A 19,712-nucleotide genomic window follows, 5' to 3' on the forward strand; every position below is an offset into this window, starting at 1 on the left:
CCCATTGCCCATGGTATTTGCCTATACTATCCCACATACCCTGCCACTCATAACTATCAAGCCTTAAATTGCTTATTAACCTTAGACAAAACCGAAACAATATTCCCAAGAAATACCAATAGATGTTTCTTAACTCCCCAAGGATGTTCAAGATACTGAAAAGTTATTTTAATGAAGGAGGAGATGTCACAGAATAAGGTAGAGAAGGTGCCATTCTGTATTTCCTCCATAAAAAAAACCTCTCAGAGGAAGAGGTATAATTGCTAATTGTCTCCATGAGGTGGTACTCAACGCACAGTAATGGCTTCAGTACAAAACCCAAACACCAGATAAAGCTCAAGGCCACTGTTTTAATAACAAATCTCCCCACTAAAACATCGCTAATCACTGCAGAGCACCGCAAACTAAGAAACCCAACACCAATCTTTATTATGTACAGCAAAAAAAAAGAGCATGGTGCAGGTCAGATAAACTAACACTGAGGACAGATGAATCAAGGCTGTGACCAGCAGCTGTTATTATCTCAAACCCTTTGTGCCCCACATTGGGCGCCTTAGTTGCTGTGTGGGGCTAAACCACGACAACCTCTCAAGTCCAGTAAATCACCCATTGCCATCAAATGAGGTGATGACCCCTGTCATGGGGTATCATCCAAATAAATGTCTTTTTATAGGAGTTTCCCTTGTGTTATCTGAGGCTGGATTTTAGTAAGTAGACACAGAACACCATGCCACAGCCATTCTGTTCTTTTGATGGCAGTAAGGTATTTATTTGCTTGCATTTCACAGTCTTCAAGGACTGGTATTGGAGTGAGGCCCCCTTCATGCAGTAAGCAGGATAGGAAAATGTCCCACTATATATCCCTGCCAAAGAAGGTATCCACTCTGATAGCAGCCCACACAGTAGTATGACTTCAGTGCTACCTAGAATATCCAAGGTGACATGGTTTTAATTGCTTTTGGCCCAAAAGATCAAAGTATCTTGTGCTCCCTTCCTAAAATAAAACCTCGTAGCATCCTGCTAGCCCCAGTGAAATTGAATTTTTAGAATACTATTTATGCCCACTTTGTTTACTTGGTGTCTCCCATCAGGACTGTTTCCCATGGTCACAGACAGAGTCTACTACTTGATTTATCTCGACAGATCTGCTAACCAGGCCTCTGTTTTTCCAAAACAGCAAGAGCGACTTCAGCTGGACAGGCTGAAGAACCAGCTGTCTGATGCCATCCAGAGATATGGAGCTATGCAGAAGGTGAGGGTCTCTCTTGCTTCTACTCTTCTGTAGGTGAGCTTGGGAATGCGTTACATGGGAGCGAGCGTGGCTTGCAGGAGCATGGAGCATCTCCACAGAGCTGCTCACATGTCGTTTTCTCCCTCTTCTCTTTATCAGTCAAGCAGTGTGTCGTTACGTTGGAATATGCGCACGGAAGCCACTGCAGAACAATTCAGCAGCAATGGAAAAGAAAAAAAAGTGTGCTTTTGCCAGTTGTGTGTCTGGTAGGACCTTCAATGGTTCCCGTGGCTTAGCCATGACATTATTTTGGTGTGCCCCCACTTTCAGGGGAGAAGGGAGGTGATTGCACAGCGCCCCTTTCACCTTTTCTGCTTGCAGAAGAAGTGTGGACAACATTGCTTATTTAAATGTTAACCCACTTTATGGCTCTGCTGTGTTATATGGCTTTGCCAGAAAGTTTCTGAATACATCTTGTGGTTTGGACCTGTCACCAAGACCAAGCTGTTTAATAAAACAAACAAAACACGAACTCCAGCTCTTTCATTTGCTTCTCACTCTCCCGCTTTACCCTGGGGAGGCTCTACTGAGGGGCAGATTTGCTTCGCTTTTAAACACCGTAGTAATGATTTAAATTTACCATCCTCAAACTGCTTCTCTCCCCTGCAGTAACAGGTTTGAACATACATCTGGAATAATTGAATCCTATGAAAACGCAACCTGGACAAACTCTGGTTGCTTTCTTGTACTACTTTAATGAGTCTGACCCGTATCTGCAAGACGTAGAGAGAATACATTGTAGTTATACAGCTGCAATGAAATTTGGCTGGCAACATGCACTTAATAACGTATCTCTATTAGAAACATTCTGTACTGATTGATCTCGCAACACTTGCTACCTACAGTTTGAAAATAAATAAATAAAAGCACATAAAATTGTGCTCAGCGGCATGTATATTATTTAACAGCATTACATTATCTCTAGTGCTATCTCGTATTTTTAATTATTTCTCCATCCTATTCAAAACGCCAAGTGCCAGGTCTTTAAACAAAATAACTTTATCTCATTAAATGAGAAGCTGGAAGGATTCAGGCTCCACCCCCATATACACAGACCTTTTTTACGCTTTTTATTTTAATGTTCATGAATACAATCCATCTGAACTGTACATGTAGGTTTGTTTTTTTTAAAAAAACCTGTCGTCAATTCAGATGTACCAAAATTAGCCGCGGCAGTTTGTGAATGCCCGGTTACGTCAGGAAACCAATCTGAGTGGTAAATTGCTACTTATCCACGTCCTAGCTGTCATTTCTGAAATGCGCGTTTCAGTTTTGATAACCTTGTCATTCTGGAAGCTTTGAAGACTTTTAATTCCTGCAAGTTCAAACTTTTCAATGTGTTTATTCTCCTTTTCTTTTTCTAAATAATAAGACTTTTTTCTATGTCCTTCTCTTTAAAAAGCAGAGGAATCTTCATGTGAATCTTCATATGATTCCAGCTGTAAATATTTGGACTCTGTTTTTCTCATCCATTTTCCTTTTTTGTTTTCCCCTTTTTTACAGAAAATAGCAGAGAAATCCAAAGCTTTGCTTCCTACTGGGCAGAGAAGTACCAAACAGGTAAGTTCATGTGTCTCTGCGTTTAACAGTAAGTATATTGCTAAAACGGGTTGTTTTCTGACTCCACGAATGATGCTGAAGAGCATGGTGCTCCCCCCCTACCTACACTGAAGCCAGTGAGGTGGTTTTCAAATAGAAATGTATGACATCTTTGGAGGTGAAAGATACAGGACACAGGAGAAAAAGACATATATATGACCTGTTTAATTATTCTCTGCTTTTCTGTTCTTCATGGGGGTGTTTTCCATTCTTGATAGAAGTTTTGTCTACTCTGAGCTATATGAAAGAGCACCCTGTGCCCCCTTCCTTGGGAGCTGGGCTCTTAGGCTAAGTGAAATCACACTCCCAAGTGCAATTTCATAGAAGGAAGGAGGAAGGGTTTTTATCAAATCTCTGTCCTCAGTTTTAAGAGGGATCGTGTATTCTGTGTTCTTCAGCTACATTATATTGTGGTTGACTATTACATATACAAATAGAGCCTTTTTTTCCTCTTTTTACCCATATTAGGAACTTTGCCAATGAATAAATACTATAGGTAATCAGAGTATATACATTATAGCTTTGTGCATATATTTACCTTCATAGGTACATGAATATGTGTGTATATATAAAATATAACTAAATGTATGCATGTCTGCACATATGTAACATGATTAAGAGTGTAAAGATATGTATGTGTATATATATGTATATATATGCATATGCATGTGGTCTTTCACAAGTGGTAATTCAAAATACCGTTTATGTGATTGTGTGTGTGTGTGTACAAGAAAACTCCACAGATTTCGAAGAGAAGTTTGATGCCAGGAGATCAGTTAGCTTTAGTGTGAGTCTGGCAGAGATTAGGTTGGTCTTTCAAGTCCTACACACTAAAAAGCTTGTAGGTATTTGCAGCTGATATCGTGCCACCAAAAAGCAGAACTCTATGCCTAATTTCAGTGACTATTTCTGATATTCTTGATACTCTTCTTTTAAGGGGCAGTCAGTAGATTTTCTGCTTTCGTAATGAACCTTCATTCCCTACCTTGTGGTGCCGCCCAGTTTTCTATATCCTCCTTAATGTATATATAAGAAATAGTTGTTCACTGTAACATTAAAGCTTCTCTGTGAAGAAGGGTGAAATGATGCCACCGAAGACCCTACCATTAGGGGAAGTCAATGGACCAGAGCTTTAATATTAGATAGGTTTCAAGTGATTACTATTCTGCATTATACCTTCCTGTCACTTAGTTGGTTTTAGGTGGCAGGGGCAATGAAACTAAGGCCTTTGTGTGCCAAAGGGCTAACACATTCCTTTACCCTTATTGCGAGTTCCCATCACCTCCTTTGGAGTGATTGTGCACAGATGTTGCTTTTCAGCTGTGTGTTTATAGAAATGTTAGAGCTTATTTTTGTCCACCAACTGGTGACCTGTTTTAAACATGGACATTGTGCATGGTCACAACTAGTATATTCTTGAATGGTAGTCAAATACACCAGACATCAAACATTTATTGGGTTTGATGGTTGAGCTCAGAAATAAGGGGGTTTATTTTGCGCAAATTAGCCATGACTTGTTTTCATGTTGTCTATATTATATTACTTCTTGTGCTTTTAACCAACTTTGTTAGTTTATTGTCAGTGGAGTGGATTGCAGATGTGGGAACAACTCTGGTCTTGCCTGGACCACCACCTGGTTGCATGGCCATGGCTGTTGCATATGTTGTGGAACACTGCTGGCCATTAACCAGTGCTAATAGGACGAAAAGGTCTAATTATTGCAAAGCTGTATTGCATCCCTGCACCTGGCGTGAGACTGAACACAGTACACTTTTCTGGTATGTTAAAAATGGTTGATGACTCCAAAAACAGCCCTCTCTGGAAGGGAGCAGAGTTTTCATAGAGGGAAAAACCAAGATATCACGTAAAAGAAGTGAGCTCTTGGAGACAAGTGATGGTGGGGTTGGAGGTAAAGGGAGGCTGGAGGAAGAACGGGATAGAGACAAACCCCTTTGCTTTAAAACAGGTAAGAATCCTACCTGTTAGAAGTCTGTAGCAGTAACAATTCGATGTAAGTCAGGCAACATCAGCAGAAATTGTGTTAAAGTGAATCAGCTGCAGATTGTTTCTCCTTGTAACTGTCACTTGCAAGTGAATGCTGGTTCCTGGCTTTGGTGCATTATGAAAAAGAAGGGGGTTGTAGAAAATCCTTGGTGAGATGCTTCTGACTCAGAAATAGGCTCGATCATGCCCAAGAGCAAACACTTTTCATGCAGTTTTCATGCAGTTCAGACACTTGCTTGGGCTGGGGACACATGAGGTTTCATGAGAACTGCTTGAAAAAGATGAAAGTTAATTCACATCTGTTTCAGCTTCCCTGTACGTTTCCAGCTTCACATGTCTTCTTTTCTCCCTCCATCAAATATAAAAAGGCAGAAATTAAATCTGTAAAACCTGCTAAAGGGAATGCAGTCATGTGATTGTTTTTTACTTATTATTATTTTTCTAGCTACAGATTGGTCAGGACATGTAAAATTATAGTTCCCAAAGCAACCGTCACCTGACCACTATGTGCATATATTAAGGCATTAAAGTTAACACCCTATACAGTAATGCAAAATACTACATATGTTCAGGGGACCTGATTTATAAGTCTTGTGAGACAGCAAGGTGAACTTCTCGACCTGCTGCAGATCCAGACTTGATTCAAATGCTGCTTGTCTGCAGGGCTTTGTTTTATTTTATTTATGTTTTAATTTATTACAGCAAATTGTAAGAGGTTTGAAGAATTCTAGTTTTTCTATACGTCTGTCCCAATAATTCTTCTGTTCCATTGGTGGGTGGGAAAGGTAAGATGTTTGGCAATCCAAACTCTGATAAGTTCCCTTTAGGGAGTAACTGATTCCCTAGACCCACATAACAGGTAAAAATTGGAAAGTGAAGCTTCAGGAAAATTATTCTCCTGCCCATTGCTGTAAGTACCTTTTAATTGAGTTTATTTATTTATAAAAGCAAAATAAAGGCATTGATCCAAAATTCCTTACAGCCTGAGGTTATATAAATTCTTAATCAAATATGCGTTTGTAGGAATGCGTTTGTGTGTAGACAAATAGATATAGTTCTATAGGTGTTACTGCACAAATTTTTACTATGCTCAATGATCACTGTTGAACTTGAGTTGTGGCAACTATTTGAAAAAAGTCGTTTCTCTCGGACCTGTGAAAACAATTTCAGATATTCATTCAGAGGCCAAAATAAGACTTCAGAAGTCTCATTAAGGGAGTGCACAGGGGAATCCTGGAAAGCAAATTTCCATTTATGAAAAATGCTGTGGTGGCATACAGCAAAGATGGTAATGTATTTCAGGGTACAGTCACCTCTGGTTCCTGCCTACATACGGGGCAGATGTGCCTTGAATCCCATCTTCTTCCCCTGCACAGACACACCTTGGTGCAAAGCAGTTGTTCGTCCTTCCAGGCAGAGAGTCCCCTGGATGAGAGGGAGTATTTCAGGTGCTGAGCCTGGGACGATGTGGTCAGTGGTAGGGGAGGTTGGACAGCTGGGTAGACCTGTCCTCTCGAGCTAAGTCCACCCCACAGTGCAACAGTTGGCTATAATAAAATATGATACTGTTCTACTAGCATATAATAGATTATCTGTAATATTAAAATAATAAACAATAGCCTGCAGAAAATCCAAAAAAATAGCCAATAATCCCTCTAAGCATAGGAGATTAAAATAATCCTTTTTTAATTCTTTTTAATTATTGTGCACCTAACGTCATCTGCTTCCCATAGAAAGATGACTATGTTATTGTTCCCATGTCTGAATAAGTTCGAGTGATATTAAACCCAACAGCAGACTGGGCTGAAAAGCTGAGGGCTCCTAAGGATCAATTTCTGGCAATGCCTAGCAGGGACAGCCCGGTTTGTACATCCTTACTGCATCTGTGACATGCCTTCGGGCCACCTCCATCTTTTCTGGATCCTCATTGACCGTGCTTTGCTGTATATTTTCTCAGCTAATGAGGAGGAAAGTGGGCTTTCTCACCATGGAGACTTTGAGACTTTGTGGGCAGTTCCCCAGAAGGAGTGGGAGAGGGGGAAGCACAGCTCTGTTTTAGCTGAGGAATGAGTTTTAAACTAAAACTACACCAAAAATCTGAATAGACTTTTTTTTTTTTTTTTTTTTTAAGAGGAAACTTTCCTGACAATTTTTAGAAATTAAAATTACAGTAATTGCCATAGTGTAATCGCACCCCTCTTCATTTCCTGCTGCTCACGGGGAGAGGGAAGGATAATTATTGCTCTGGAGCATGGCAGTTGCCAAAAGAGATGCCTTTGTTTCTTATTCTGTAAGCCTACTTGAACCTTCTCTCAAAGGTCAGTGAATTATGTTTCTTAGGAGCACAAAAATGGGTAATAAACCTCTATTTGCATATACAAGCTTCTTTCTCCTGACTGCATCAATTTATTCATGCTTTAAATGGACTTCCTTCTCACAGGAAGCATCATCTCTCTCTTTCTTCCTGTGTTTATGAAGTTGTTCTTTTTATGTGATTAGAGTAAAATTCTCATTTTGGGACAGCGAGATCCAATCCTTGTCTTTATGGGAGAATAATTTCTTGGCAATAATATCTGCATAAACTGCATATATGTATGTGTGTGTGTAATGGCTCTAGTTAGTCGGGTTTCTATTTTTACAGGGTCCTTATCATTGTAGATGCTATATAAGCACAGCTATTAGATTGTGCCACCCTGAGGATCTCACAGTCTAAGCAAATGCCAACAGGCTATTTTGAACAAAAATTAACAGTGAGTTTTTGATGCAGTAGGTGCTCTTTGTGCTGAACATCCAAAGCTCAGTTGGAAACTGGCTTCAACATCTGGGAGAGGTTGTGGTGTGTATTTTTCTTAAATGCAAAATGGAATTTCTCACAGTCAAAATAATGGCTTTTGCCCCAGCAAATGGAGCTTTTTATTTAAGCATTTATCTTATTGACTCTAACATCTTATCTTAGAACTCATCCCAGTTCCTAATGTTCCAGCCTGGCTGGTGTATCTTCGTAAATCAAGCCTTAGCTTTGGCAATAATGTATCTTGCATGTGTGGTAGTAATTGCTATGTCTTTTCAAGGTCATCTGGTATGCGGCTACTTCTGTAAAAAGCGTTATTTCAATAATGTCAACTTTATTTTAAATGACTATGCATCCAATAAAAGCTGTATTCTAATCAACCCACTCCTCTGTTCCTAGGGCTGTCAATATGGAGCATTTAAATCACACAGCTATTTTTTCTTGACTTTATTTAAGTGTGGGTTTTTGTTTGGTTTTTTTAGTTTTTTTTTTTTTAAGGCAGTCATTAAAGCAGTTTTCCTAAGACAATTTTTATTCTTTTTCTGCCTGTTTGGGGGTCAGGAAATAGATTGTGATACAGGGATTTAATAAGTGGATGGAAATAGATTCATACCTGCTTTTCTTTATTTGCTCCCTGTATTCCCAAGGGAGGTGGAATCTATTCTGAATGGCCCAAACTAGCGCCCTTGCACTGCTTCTAGTGGGCCTGCTTTTCTGCTCAGCGTGCCCATGGTCTTGCAAAAAAAATGCCAGTGGGTTTTATAGACACGGTACTTCACTAACTAACCATTAAACTCCACCTCTGATATTTCAGGGATGGAGCACTTGGCAACTGTAAGAGTTAAAATGAGGAATCCTCCATCCTTAAGGGCAATAAAACCTGTACCGCAGCCTTTGGGAAAACACCCATATTCCTTGGGCTGCTTGTGGCTGTGCACAGGTTTTGTGGGGCAGCAGGAGTCCTCAGGACTTCAAGGTTGCATGGAAAAACATGTAAGAAAACCCCCAAATCCTGCTCTATCTGTAAAGGAGGAAATCTGCAAAGGCTAGAGGCTTGAGCGTCCAATAACATACAGCCCCTTAGTCTACAAAAGGAGAAAAATAAAAAGACCAAATCCCCCCCAAAACCTGCCATTTCCTAAATTGCCCAAACAACTTCAGCATTGTGGGTTTTCCTTAGCAATCCCCTATCAAGTGCATGTCATGGGATAAGCCTGCTTTGCCTGTCCGTGTCTGCTGATGTAGCTAGAAACTGCAGCTGCCTCTGTCAGCACCCGAGCAAAGGGTTTGTATTCATTAGCTGGGTTTTCTGGTTGGTTGGGGGCTTTGTTTGTTTGTTTGTTTGTTTATTGGGGGGGTTTTCATTTTTATTTTTCCTTTTGTTTGAGTGACAAAGGACAGAGGTTTTTGCGTGGGCAGGGGATGAAGGCAGGGGAAGGGTTTCTTTTGTATGAAGCCACCTCCACAGCAGCTCGCTGGCTTCACACGCCGTGCTGATGCCGCTCTCCTCTACCCCAGCTCTGAGTCACTGCCGGAGCTGTCTCACAAACCGAAGGGCTGTTTTGTCTGGAATGAGCCAACCTCACCGCCCAGCTCTGCAAGCACTTGCTTTTATGCTCCCAAATCCTGGGGCCACTGTTCCTCACTCCACGCTGGCGAGGACCCTGCCGGGAGGGCCGTGTGTGGGAAATGGTGATGTTGGAGTTGCGTGGAGGCGTTCGAGGTCATGGGATGAAATGCTGGCATGAACGTGTCTTGCTGGAGAGAGTGCTTTTTGCAGAGAGCAAGTCTGTATTGTGCCAGAGGCTTGGACACATAATTCAACTGGTATCCACATTATTATTCTTCCATAGTCAGCGACAGCTCTGAAAATATTTTTCCCCATTGCTTATAGTAGCTGCCTGGGCAGTTGCAGTGCTCTTTCTCCTCCCAGCTGCTAAATTTAAAGGATATTGCAAATACCCATACCTTCTTTCGAGCCAAATCAGGGTCATTTGCAGAGGTGATCGCTGTGCTCGTAAAGATAGGAAAAACTTTTCTCACCTGTTGCATCAGATCCAGACACGGCCTCAAGGGGTGCTGGCTCCTGGGTTCTCATGAGCACTGCTTTTTGCACAGTGAGTGCGGGCAACGCTTTGCTGCATGATATCTGCCAGCGCTGCTGACATGGCTGTGTATATCTATAGATATCAATACCTATAAATGTCTAAAGGGTGGGTGTCAGGACGATGGGACTGGACTCCTTTCAATAGTGCCCAACGCCAGGCCAAGGGGCAATGGGCACAAGCTGGAACATGGGAAGTCCCACCTGAACATGAGGACAAACCCCTTCCCTGTGCGGGTGCCGGAGCAGGGGCACAGGCTGCCCAGAGAGGCTGTGGGGTCCCTTCCCTGGCGACATTCACCCCCCGCCTGGACGCGGCCCTGTGCCCCTGCTCTGGGTGTGCCTGCTCCAGCAGGGGTGGGACGGGATGAGGTTCAGAGGTCTCTTCCAACCCCCACCATTCTGTGATTCTGTGATATAGATATGCGTGCATATCTACATCTATGTCTACATCTACATCTGCATCTGCATAAATATAGATCTAGATCTAGATATTAATATTGCTATAAATATTACTATAAATGTTAATAGAAATAGATATAGTGACAGGTGTGGCTAGTTGGATGGATACTCACCTTGGGTGGAGAGCTTTGTCCTTGCACGCAGCATTTCTGGGCCGTGAGGGTCGCCTTTGGCAGCACTGTCAGATCTGTGCTGACAGCAGCATAAGGGGAGAGCAAATTCAGGCCAGGATCCCAGAGCTGATGAAACAGAGGCTGGGTCTGTAGGACATGTGTGGCAGCAATGGCAGTATCACAATTATAAAAATCAAGCCTCTGCATCAGTTTATGAGCTTGGATTTTGCTCACTCTAGGTCAGTGGCTTGTCTTCCCTATGTTTTCCTTGGTTTTCTGTGCAGGAGCCTGATGATATAGTAAGTGGGCGGTTTTGCCCGCTGCAAATGAAAGTGGTTCCTGCTGGTGTGATGGGGATGCTCGTATGACCTCATCCATCTCCTCTCCTGCAACCCCACCTTGCAGGAGTTGCACTGCAAGAGTCTAAATTGACTTTTGCCCTGGAAAAGATCACGCAATAACTGGAGAAACAAATGTGGAACCTTAGTGAGTGTGTCACCTTGCTCCAAAGTGAATGCAGTGTTATTTAATACATTTAAACCCTGCTCTGGAGATGGATTATTGAAAGGAAGGAAATTGTATTCTTCTAAACCCACTTTGATGGTTGCATTTATCACATGATTAAATGTGAACAGCAATGGTATTTTCCCATGAAAAAAAATGTATTTGGAAATAGGTTAACTCTTGCTTCACCAGGGTGAAGAAAAAAATGGTATTTAGTGACATTTCTAGGGCTCTGCCTGATTTATTTTCACGGTCTCAATGACCAATGTTATATATACCATATAATTCAAAGGTATTTAACCCCTTTCATGCCTATGTAGAGGGCGGTGCTGCTACTGCCCCTGTACTGTATATCATCCATTCAATGACATATCATGCTCCAGCCTCTTACTGGCATAGTAAGACAGACTTGCTATTTCAGACTCTTCCAACTGATCACAATTATTCCTGATTTACTGCAAACGAAAGGAAACACAGGACCAGGCTTATAATTTGGATTCTTTGTTCTGTTACTTAGTTCTGGTGCCCAGCTGAAAACTGTCATCCAAGTTTGTGTTATTTTGCCAAGTTAAGCTTCCACTGATGTTTTGGTTTGTTATGGAGTTTCATCCTCACTTTTAATGATAACCCAGGATGCTCCAAACACCTTTAGAGTTAAACCATAAAGCTAGACATATACCAGAGATAATCTGTGTAGTTTCTTTATAAAGTATACCAGGATCTGTGAGATAAGGCACGTGCTGCAGATTATGTTTCAAATAGTTTTAAGCTGATAGCAATAGTCTTTTTCATAAATAAAATAAATATGTGTTCACCTAAACATAGACTGTGGTTCTCCCTTGTAAATCTCACAAACTTCTCAGTCTGAGAAGGCTCCCGTGTAGCGAATAATTCCCTTAAGTTTAAGAGACTTCTTCAGCTACCTCCATCTGTCCCAAATCTCAAATGAGGAGGGGTTCGCAACATGTGCCATGGAGAACCCTGCTGAAAAATAAAATTGCCAGAGTGTGCTTCCATGTGCGTAGATAGGAATGAAATAGGAATTAGACTCAGTGATCCTTATGGGTCCCTTCCAACTCAAGGTACTTTATGATTTCTATGAATGAAAAGACTGACCCATGAGTGTGGCTCATCATTGCTACTGTCGGGAGCAAATCAGTGTTGCGTGGCTGGTACCTGCTTAGCATTGCCTGTGTGCCTCTTCGTGCCTGTAACCTGTGGATAAATCCCAAGGGGAGTGATGCAGTCAGGCTATCACGGGTATTCTCCTTTGGCGGGTGTTCAAATGGGCAACTTGTCATTTCAGCAGCAAGACGATAAGAATGCATTTTACTGTTTCCCCTGCAGTAAAACACAGTAGCACTTTGCAGCATCCCCTTCATTAATCCCGCTTTGCTTTAAAGCTGTGTTACCATGCCGTGCATTGGGATGAGCATTAGGCGGTCAGTCGCTCTGTCAAGCCTTGCATCAAAGGGGCTTGGTGCCAGAGGACTTTTACCTTGCTCTTTGCATCAGATAAGGCTTCAGTCTCATCTCTTGTCTCTCTGTACTCAACTTGAGTGCTTGTCTTCTCCAGATGCTGGGAAAGGTAGAGCAAGGAAGGTTTTCCCTCATGGGTCATTTTCCTCTATGGATCATTCTGGTATCTTACACAAATACAGGGTTTCACAAACAAACAAACAAACAAACAAAACAAACAAACAAACAAACAAACAAAAACACCAAACAGGTAATTACATTTTAAATTTATTTATTAATTTTCATGTGGTGGATCAGAACCTTGTGGAAACAGACGGTTGTGCTGTGGTCAGTGCAGCACTGCCAAGAGGCACCGAGTGAAGGAAAGCCAACCTTTTGCCCCTGTTTGTGCAACTTCCAAAAGCAAAAGTCACACCATGGACAGGAGTTTCCCAAAGTGCTCCTCGGCACAGAGACCAAGGCTTGGGAAAGCCTGTACAGGTTATGATTCTGCATGGAGAAACTGGCTGGAAATAAGTAATTAAAAAAAAAAAAAAAAAAAAAAGCTTATTTCCACGTACCCGGTTTTCTGTGGGGCAAAGCTGAAGATCCTGCTTCCAATCTGTGCAACCCATGGATCTGCTGTGAGTTGTGGTTTGCCTACCTCACTTGCATAAAATGAAAAGCTTCATTATTTTATTTTCTGAATTTGCTCAGCCTGTAAGCTCCTGAATGAAATAAAACTATTGAGATGTTTCCTAGAACCTTAACTCAGTATTATAATTGATACAACCAAATCTCTTGATCTGCAACGTTCCTCGCATTAGGAAGGATTTTCCCTTCCCTTCCCTTCCCTTCCCTTCCCTTCCCTTCCCTTCCCTTCCCTTCCCTTCCCTTCCCTTCCCTTCCCTTCCCTTCCCTTCCCTTCCCTTCCCTTCCCTTCCCTTCCCTTCCCTTCCCTTCCCTTCCCTTCCCTTCCCTTCCCTTCCCTTCCCTTCCCTTCCCTTCCCTTCCCTTCCCTTCCCTTCCCTTCCCTTCCCTTCCCTTCCCTTCCCTTCCCTTCCCTTCCCTTCCCTTCCCTTCCCTTCCCTTCCCTTCCCTTCCCTTCCCTTCCCTTCCCTTCCCTTCCCTTCCCTTCCCTTCCCTTCCCTTCCCTTCCCTTCCCTTCCCTTCCCTTCCCTTCCCTTCCCTTCCCTTTCCCCTTCCCTTTTCCCCCTTCCCCTTCCCCTTTTTTATTTTCTATAAGGGCATATGTTTGCATGAAGAGCTTACTAGTGGCATGCTGAGAAACAGAGATGATTGCTCTAAAAAAACTCTCAGCAAACAAAAATAAATCGAAGCATCTGCCTGCAAGCACAACTGATTTCTGGTGTCCGAGGAAGGTGTTTTCTCCCTTTCTGTGCCGAGCACTTTGTAATTGGTTGGATGATTTAAGGAAAGGGAGTGAGAATGTGGCTTTTTTGTGCAGCAGAACATACTGACCTCTTCTGGAAGCTGAGGACTGGGAAGTTTGATGGCCCTATTGTGTGACCTACTTCGTTGACCCCTATATTCAAGCATGATTAAAAGTTCCACTGAAGAGCCAGGCACAGAAAATAGCCTTTACCAGCACTTGCTGGGGATGGGATGAGGGAAGCTGTGGATGTTGCACACTTTGGAGTGCCATCTGCTGGCATAGGACTCAATCTGAATACAGGAGCCTTGTTTTATAGAGCTCAGCTGAGGACAGTGGTGGAGAAGGCTTGATGAACCATCGATGCTTGTCAATTAATATAATTGAGATGAGGATAAAATCTGTACAGGGCTGGGGTGGAATAGGATGGTTTATGCTCCTGTTGAAGGCAGAGTCCCTGCTTACTAGATGGTGGAAAAAAGCAGTAACCACCTGCTACATGTTCCCTGTACCAGGTAGAACATAATATAATATTAATGCATTTGTGTGTGTATATATGTAATTTTTCAGGTTCCTAAGGAGGATAAATTTTAGCTTTAGGTCACCTGCTGGGAAGCATCAGGTAGTTCGCTGGTATTTAGTCTCAGCTAGTCTGGTGCTCATCTGCGGTGGAGTCCAGAGGCCTGGGCAGGTTCTCCCTCTCCCCAGTTCACATCGTTTGGGCACCCCAAGGATTGGAGTAGGCCTTGCCCATCAGTGCATCTTGCTTAGGCCCCAGTAGGGTCTGGTGTGGGCCATGAGCATCTCTCTAACAGATGGCAAAGGTGACATACAAGGCATGGTGACATATCACTGGGTGCAGAATGGGGTAGCTCTAATCTGCTATCTGTGAGTTTAACAGGTTCAGAATTATTGACCTTAATAAGAAAACTCAACTCATCTGTGCGAGTACAGGTGATAGCGATACCAAGTTGTGTTCACATGTTGGACACATGCCTGGTCAGAGCTGCCAGGCAGTCTTAGGCTGGGAAAAAGCAGGTCAAGAGGAAGGGTTTTGTGGAAAAGTCAAGGGAGGAAAGGACTTTTTTGTTGCAGAGAACCACATATTTGTTCAGAAATGCTGAGTCTGGGCTTTGCATTTTTTCTTTTGCTTTTCTATGTTTTGTCCATCATATCTCTCAGTTAACAAACGTGCTTTCTTTGCTTTTGAGACGTCACTTCTGTTCTTGTCCTACACCAATCTGCTTATTTTTGAGATGTATTTTATTTTGAGCCTGATGATATCTGATGTTACAAAATATTTTTCTCTTCCCAGCACTGCTTGTTTCTTCCAAGCCTACAGGCATTGTCCCCCTGTAGAGGCCTGAGTTCACGCAGAATCCCTTTAATCACCCTTTTGCCTTCTTGGCTCTGCTTCAGCCCTCTTGAATCTTACAGCTCGCCAGTGGTGCTTCTTCCCTTTCCCAGCTGTAACAGTCTGGAAAACATTGCAGAGTGAAAAACGGTCACCAAAATAAAAAGGCAGGTTCAAAGATGTGTGGTATGGTGGTTTGTGGTTGCTTTGGGTTTTGTTTCTGTTTGGTTTTGGGGTTTTTTTAATGTTTTATTAGGCTTCTTTCTTTATGAACAGGTGATTGTATTTAAGACTTGGTATGAAATAGGGGGAGATGAGCTGGGGAACCTCTTCGAACGCTGAAGTTTAGTAGATATGCCTGAAGATCTGAAACATTTTGGAAATTAAGATATTTCAACACTATAGCTGGAAGAACCCATCACCATTTTACAGAAAAGGCAGAGGTAGGATGGAGATCGTAGGCTGTGCAGCAACTTATACTGAGCTCGGCAGATTTGACTTTGTCGCTGTTGCAAACACGAAGTGTTTGCTCCCGCATAACCCATGCCATGGGTTATCTGCTTTGATATGTCTTGGGGTTTGTTTGTTCGCTTGCTTTGGTTTGCTTTTCATGATGCTTATAAGGAAATGGAGATTGAGGGATCTGGCGTTGTGTACGAAGAAGAATAGGTTGAGTAGCTGTCAAATGCAAGGGCTTTTGACAGGCAAGGAGTCTGCAGCATTTATATGTTTCACGGGTTTCTTTATCCACTGTTTAACATTGGCGTATTAGGTATGGGACTGAGAATAGACCTGACAAGTTAAGTCAGATACTTTTGGGTAGCCCCTAAGTGAGTTTGAAAGCTCCTGTGAAAGCAGAGGAACTGGGCCATGGTGTCTTCATGGTATGGGGATTTGAGGAACATATTTTGTTGCTTTCAGGACAGTTGTATTGTCATTGATCTTGCTTACAAAGCAGGAAAGATGGAAGGGAGAATGAAAGCATTTCAGTGAGATTCATCTCATATGACTACTTCTTCATGAAAATCTTGTAGTCATTGTAGGCATTGTGAGGAAGGCATTTTGCGAAAGGAGTGATGTGCCGCATTGCTCTCTTTATTTCCCTGAGTTTCTACTGAAGAGTCAAGGAATGAGTGAGGTATTTCATATTTATCCAACATCATTACACTGAACACCTCTGAGCTTTCCTTTTGATATCCTCTGTTAATTCCCAACATCACAGCAGGAAACAAATCAATTTTGTTTCCTGGTGCAAATATTTGGTGATAAGGTTACTGATAAGCTCCGAATTAGCTTTCATTGGTTCTGAATGCAAAGTTATACACGAACTTCCTTATATATCATAGCAACTGGTTCCTCTTGGCAGGTTGCTCCATGGAGCATGGTAAAGATTACTTTGGCTTTATTGCAGGACAAGTGATGTGAGAAGACCGCTTGTCTGCAAAATCTTTTCCATCAGGAAAATTCCTTGCACTGTGATTCATTCATGCCATATGTGGGGGAATTAAATTCTGGGTGAGATGCATGAAGGAAACCCCACAGGAGAAGAAATGATTTGGCAGCTGATCCATAGAGCTCTTTCAGCCACCTCTAAAGAAAATGCTGTGATGCCAGTATCAGTTTCATTACACATCTGGGCTTGACTCATCTGTTACAGGAAAAGAAGAAAGAAACTCAAAGAAATAATTAAAGTTCATTATTGCATGTATATGAAAGAGCATTATTAAAGTATCTACCTCACATTTATTTATAACCCTTCTTCCTGACAGAGCCTGACATGTTTCACAAACACCACTGAATGATTATATAGTCTTTGCCCAAAATCTGAGGATGTTGCTCTGCATTTTATTCATCACTTGTTCAGTCAAACTTTAAGTTCCTTCACAATCTGTACGTTTTCTGAGGTTTTTTTTGTAGGTACATTACTCATGAGACCGACCAGGCATATTTAGAATAAGTCAGGGTGAAAGGGCTCAAATATCTCTCTGAGAATGTCAACATTTTTTGAGGAGTCCCAGACTGGACACTGCCACTGCACGACAGGATGAGACTGGAGGAGAAGAATACCACCATCATCACTACAATCCAGTAGACATGTTTTGGTTAGCAGGATGGAATTATCAATGATGATGCTTATCCAGGAGAACTGAACTAACGTGAATCCTCTTGGGAAAAATTCCTGGGACTTTGGGTGGTGCCCAATGCTCAAAGCCTTTTGTAAAATTCAGCCAGATGTCATTTCCTACAGAATTAAAGCATATGTCAACATCCTTGGGTGACTGACCCAGGACATACCTCAAGGGCTTGTCTCTTATTTGTGATCAGACTGGTCTCATCCCCTTCCCTTTGCCAAATGAGACCAGAAAATAGACAAAAAAGGTATGGATTAGATATGTGGCTTTGGCATATTAGCACAGCTGTGTTTGAGCTAAGCAGCAGCAGGGGTAAAATCATGGGTGGTGGAAGCAAATAGAAAGACTCCAGCGCAAAGGTAATGTAAACCCGTCAGGGATTTTAAAATGCTGAGCCAGATCGATGCTCCTTTACAGACAGAAAGTGTCACCTCCCTCAGCAGGCAGTGTCAGTGGTTCGTAGAGCGCTTTCCATGGAGAAAGTCAGTGTGCAGCTGACAATAAAATATGTAGTTGTATTATGGACTCAGTCAGCTTCCATAATTTGGTATGGAAAATATATGTCCCACATTAACTGTGTCAACAATTTCCTCACTCAGTCTAATCTCATATCAATAAAGAGTTTAGTATTTACCTGGAAAGAAAGGGGGTTTTTTTCCAGTCTTTTACCCATTTTTTATCTCTATTACTAAAAGATCCCTGTAGCAAGAAAATTTCCTTTCCAAAAGGTGGGCGGGATGTTGGTTTAGCTTCAGAAATTAGTGGCAAATGAATCTCCGGGAGAAGACAGAAATTTCTACCTATAAATGGAGTTTTCTGCTCAACCACTGTGGGCTTTACTTCCAAATATTTGGCTCGCATGTGGTAACTAATGAGCCGCAATAGTAATCAATAGGCTCCCCTAATGGCTACACCGGTTTTGGAAAGATTCACTGCCTTCCTTCTCCCACCCTTGCTTCTGAAATATGTCAGCACTGGTGAAGGTTTCATTCCCTTTGAGGAATGGTCCTATCTCAGATCGCATCTTACCTGTCCTTTCAATTCACTTTCATGCTTGCTTTCCTACTTGCCCCACTCTCCCCCTTGCTGAGTATCTTCTGTGTTCTTCATTCATTCTTGCTAGTCCCTGCTCTCTTTTTGGTTAGTTGTGCCTCTTCCTCGTCACTGCCTCTCCTTCTCACCCATCTTTTGAGCATGCCTTTTGCCTCTGTAGGAGTTCTGGCAAAGAACTGAGAGCGAGGAGCATTGAAGCCATTTCCTTGACATGTGTACCCAAAATTTTTATAGCATGTGATATGATCAGTTGCATTTCTGTCCATAACCACACTATTAATGTTTAAATTGTACTTATTGACATAATGATACCTATTGTGAGACTAACAATATAAATGTGCTCGAGAAACAGCTAGGAAAACAAGATAAGAGTGTCTAAATTCCCAGGGGACATACACAGGGTGGAGAGTAATAGGGCACATTATGTGTTTTGCTCATCAACAATTTTTCAGTAAAAAAGGATTTTAAAACTGCAGCAGTTTTCAGCATATTAAGTGTGTGGCACTGAAGTGAATTGGGATTAATTTTTGTAGTGACTCCTTTCTGTGTTGTAGCAAACTAATGACTCAAACTTAGTTTATGAGGTTCCTCTCCTCAGTGGAGCCTGCTGGGGTCCAAAGTGTCCTCTGCAAATATCACTGTCTTCATATTTGAACATTTGAAGGGATGTGAAATGGGGTTGATCAGGGATTGGGAGTTTGAATGACAAAACAGACTCTGTTCTCCATTCATTCTACCTCTGCTGGGTTTCTACACTGTCCTTTAGAACACCTTTAGAACATTTTCAGAGAGGAGTAGGAGTAGCAACCTTTGTAACTCAAAAGTATGTACTGCCAAAAAGCAACCAGCTGAAATGAAACAGGTCCAATCCAGGTGTTTCAAAGAAATAGTTAAATATCGTAAAGCTAAACAGAGGTGGTAAATAACTTTTGAAGAGTTGTCATGGCAAGATAAAGAATCAACAAAGACCCCATTGATATCCATGAGATTTTTGCCATAAGCTTCACTAGGATCAAAATTCAACCCTCAGAAAATAAATCCCAGGAATTAGAACTCTTTTTTCTTGCTGATATTCTTTTTATTGGTTAGGGCCTCTCCTTGTTGTTACATGAAAGCTCAGCCTGAGCTTGGGGGAGAGAAAGATGGAATTTGTAGAGAGGACATAGACTGTCCTGAGTTGGAAGGGACCTAAAAGAGTCATTGAGTCCAACACCTGTCCCTGCACAGGACAGCCCCAAATTCACACCATATCTCTGAGGGCATTGTCCAAGTGCTTCTGGAATATCACCAGGCTGGTGCTGTGATGCCTCCCTGGGGAGCCTGTTCCAGGGCTTCACCACCCTCTGGGGGAAGAACCTTCTCCTAATGCCCAGCCTAACCCTCCCCTGGCCCATCTCCCTGCCATCCCCTCGGGGCCTGGCGTTGGTCACCAGAGAGCAGAGACCAGCCCTGCC

General features: G+C 42.2%; 1 protein-coding gene across 8 annotated transcripts in view; it reads left to right on the top strand.

Annotated features, from left to right (window-relative positions):
- Positions 1 to 19,712, top strand: part of TSNARE1 (t-SNARE domain containing 1) — a 511,863-nt gene that overhangs the window by 238,897 nt on the left and 253,254 nt on the right. For all 8 annotated transcript variants that reach the window (XM_064442004.1, XM_064442001.1, XM_064441997.1 and 5 more), the window contains 2 exons: positions 1,178 to 1,252; positions 2,795 to 2,851. In XM_064442004.1, the coding sequence (XP_064298074.1) occupies positions 1,178 to 1,252; positions 2,795 to 2,851 (132 nt within the window). The remainder of the gene's footprint in view (positions 1 to 1,177; positions 1,253 to 2,794; positions 2,852 to 19,712) is intronic.

The sequence above is a fragment of the Phalacrocorax carbo genome, chromosome 2 (assembly GCF_963921805.1).
Source record: "Phalacrocorax carbo chromosome 2, bPhaCar2.1, whole genome shotgun sequence".
Taxonomy (NCBI): domain Eukaryota; kingdom Metazoa; phylum Chordata; class Aves; order Suliformes; family Phalacrocoracidae; genus Phalacrocorax; species Phalacrocorax carbo.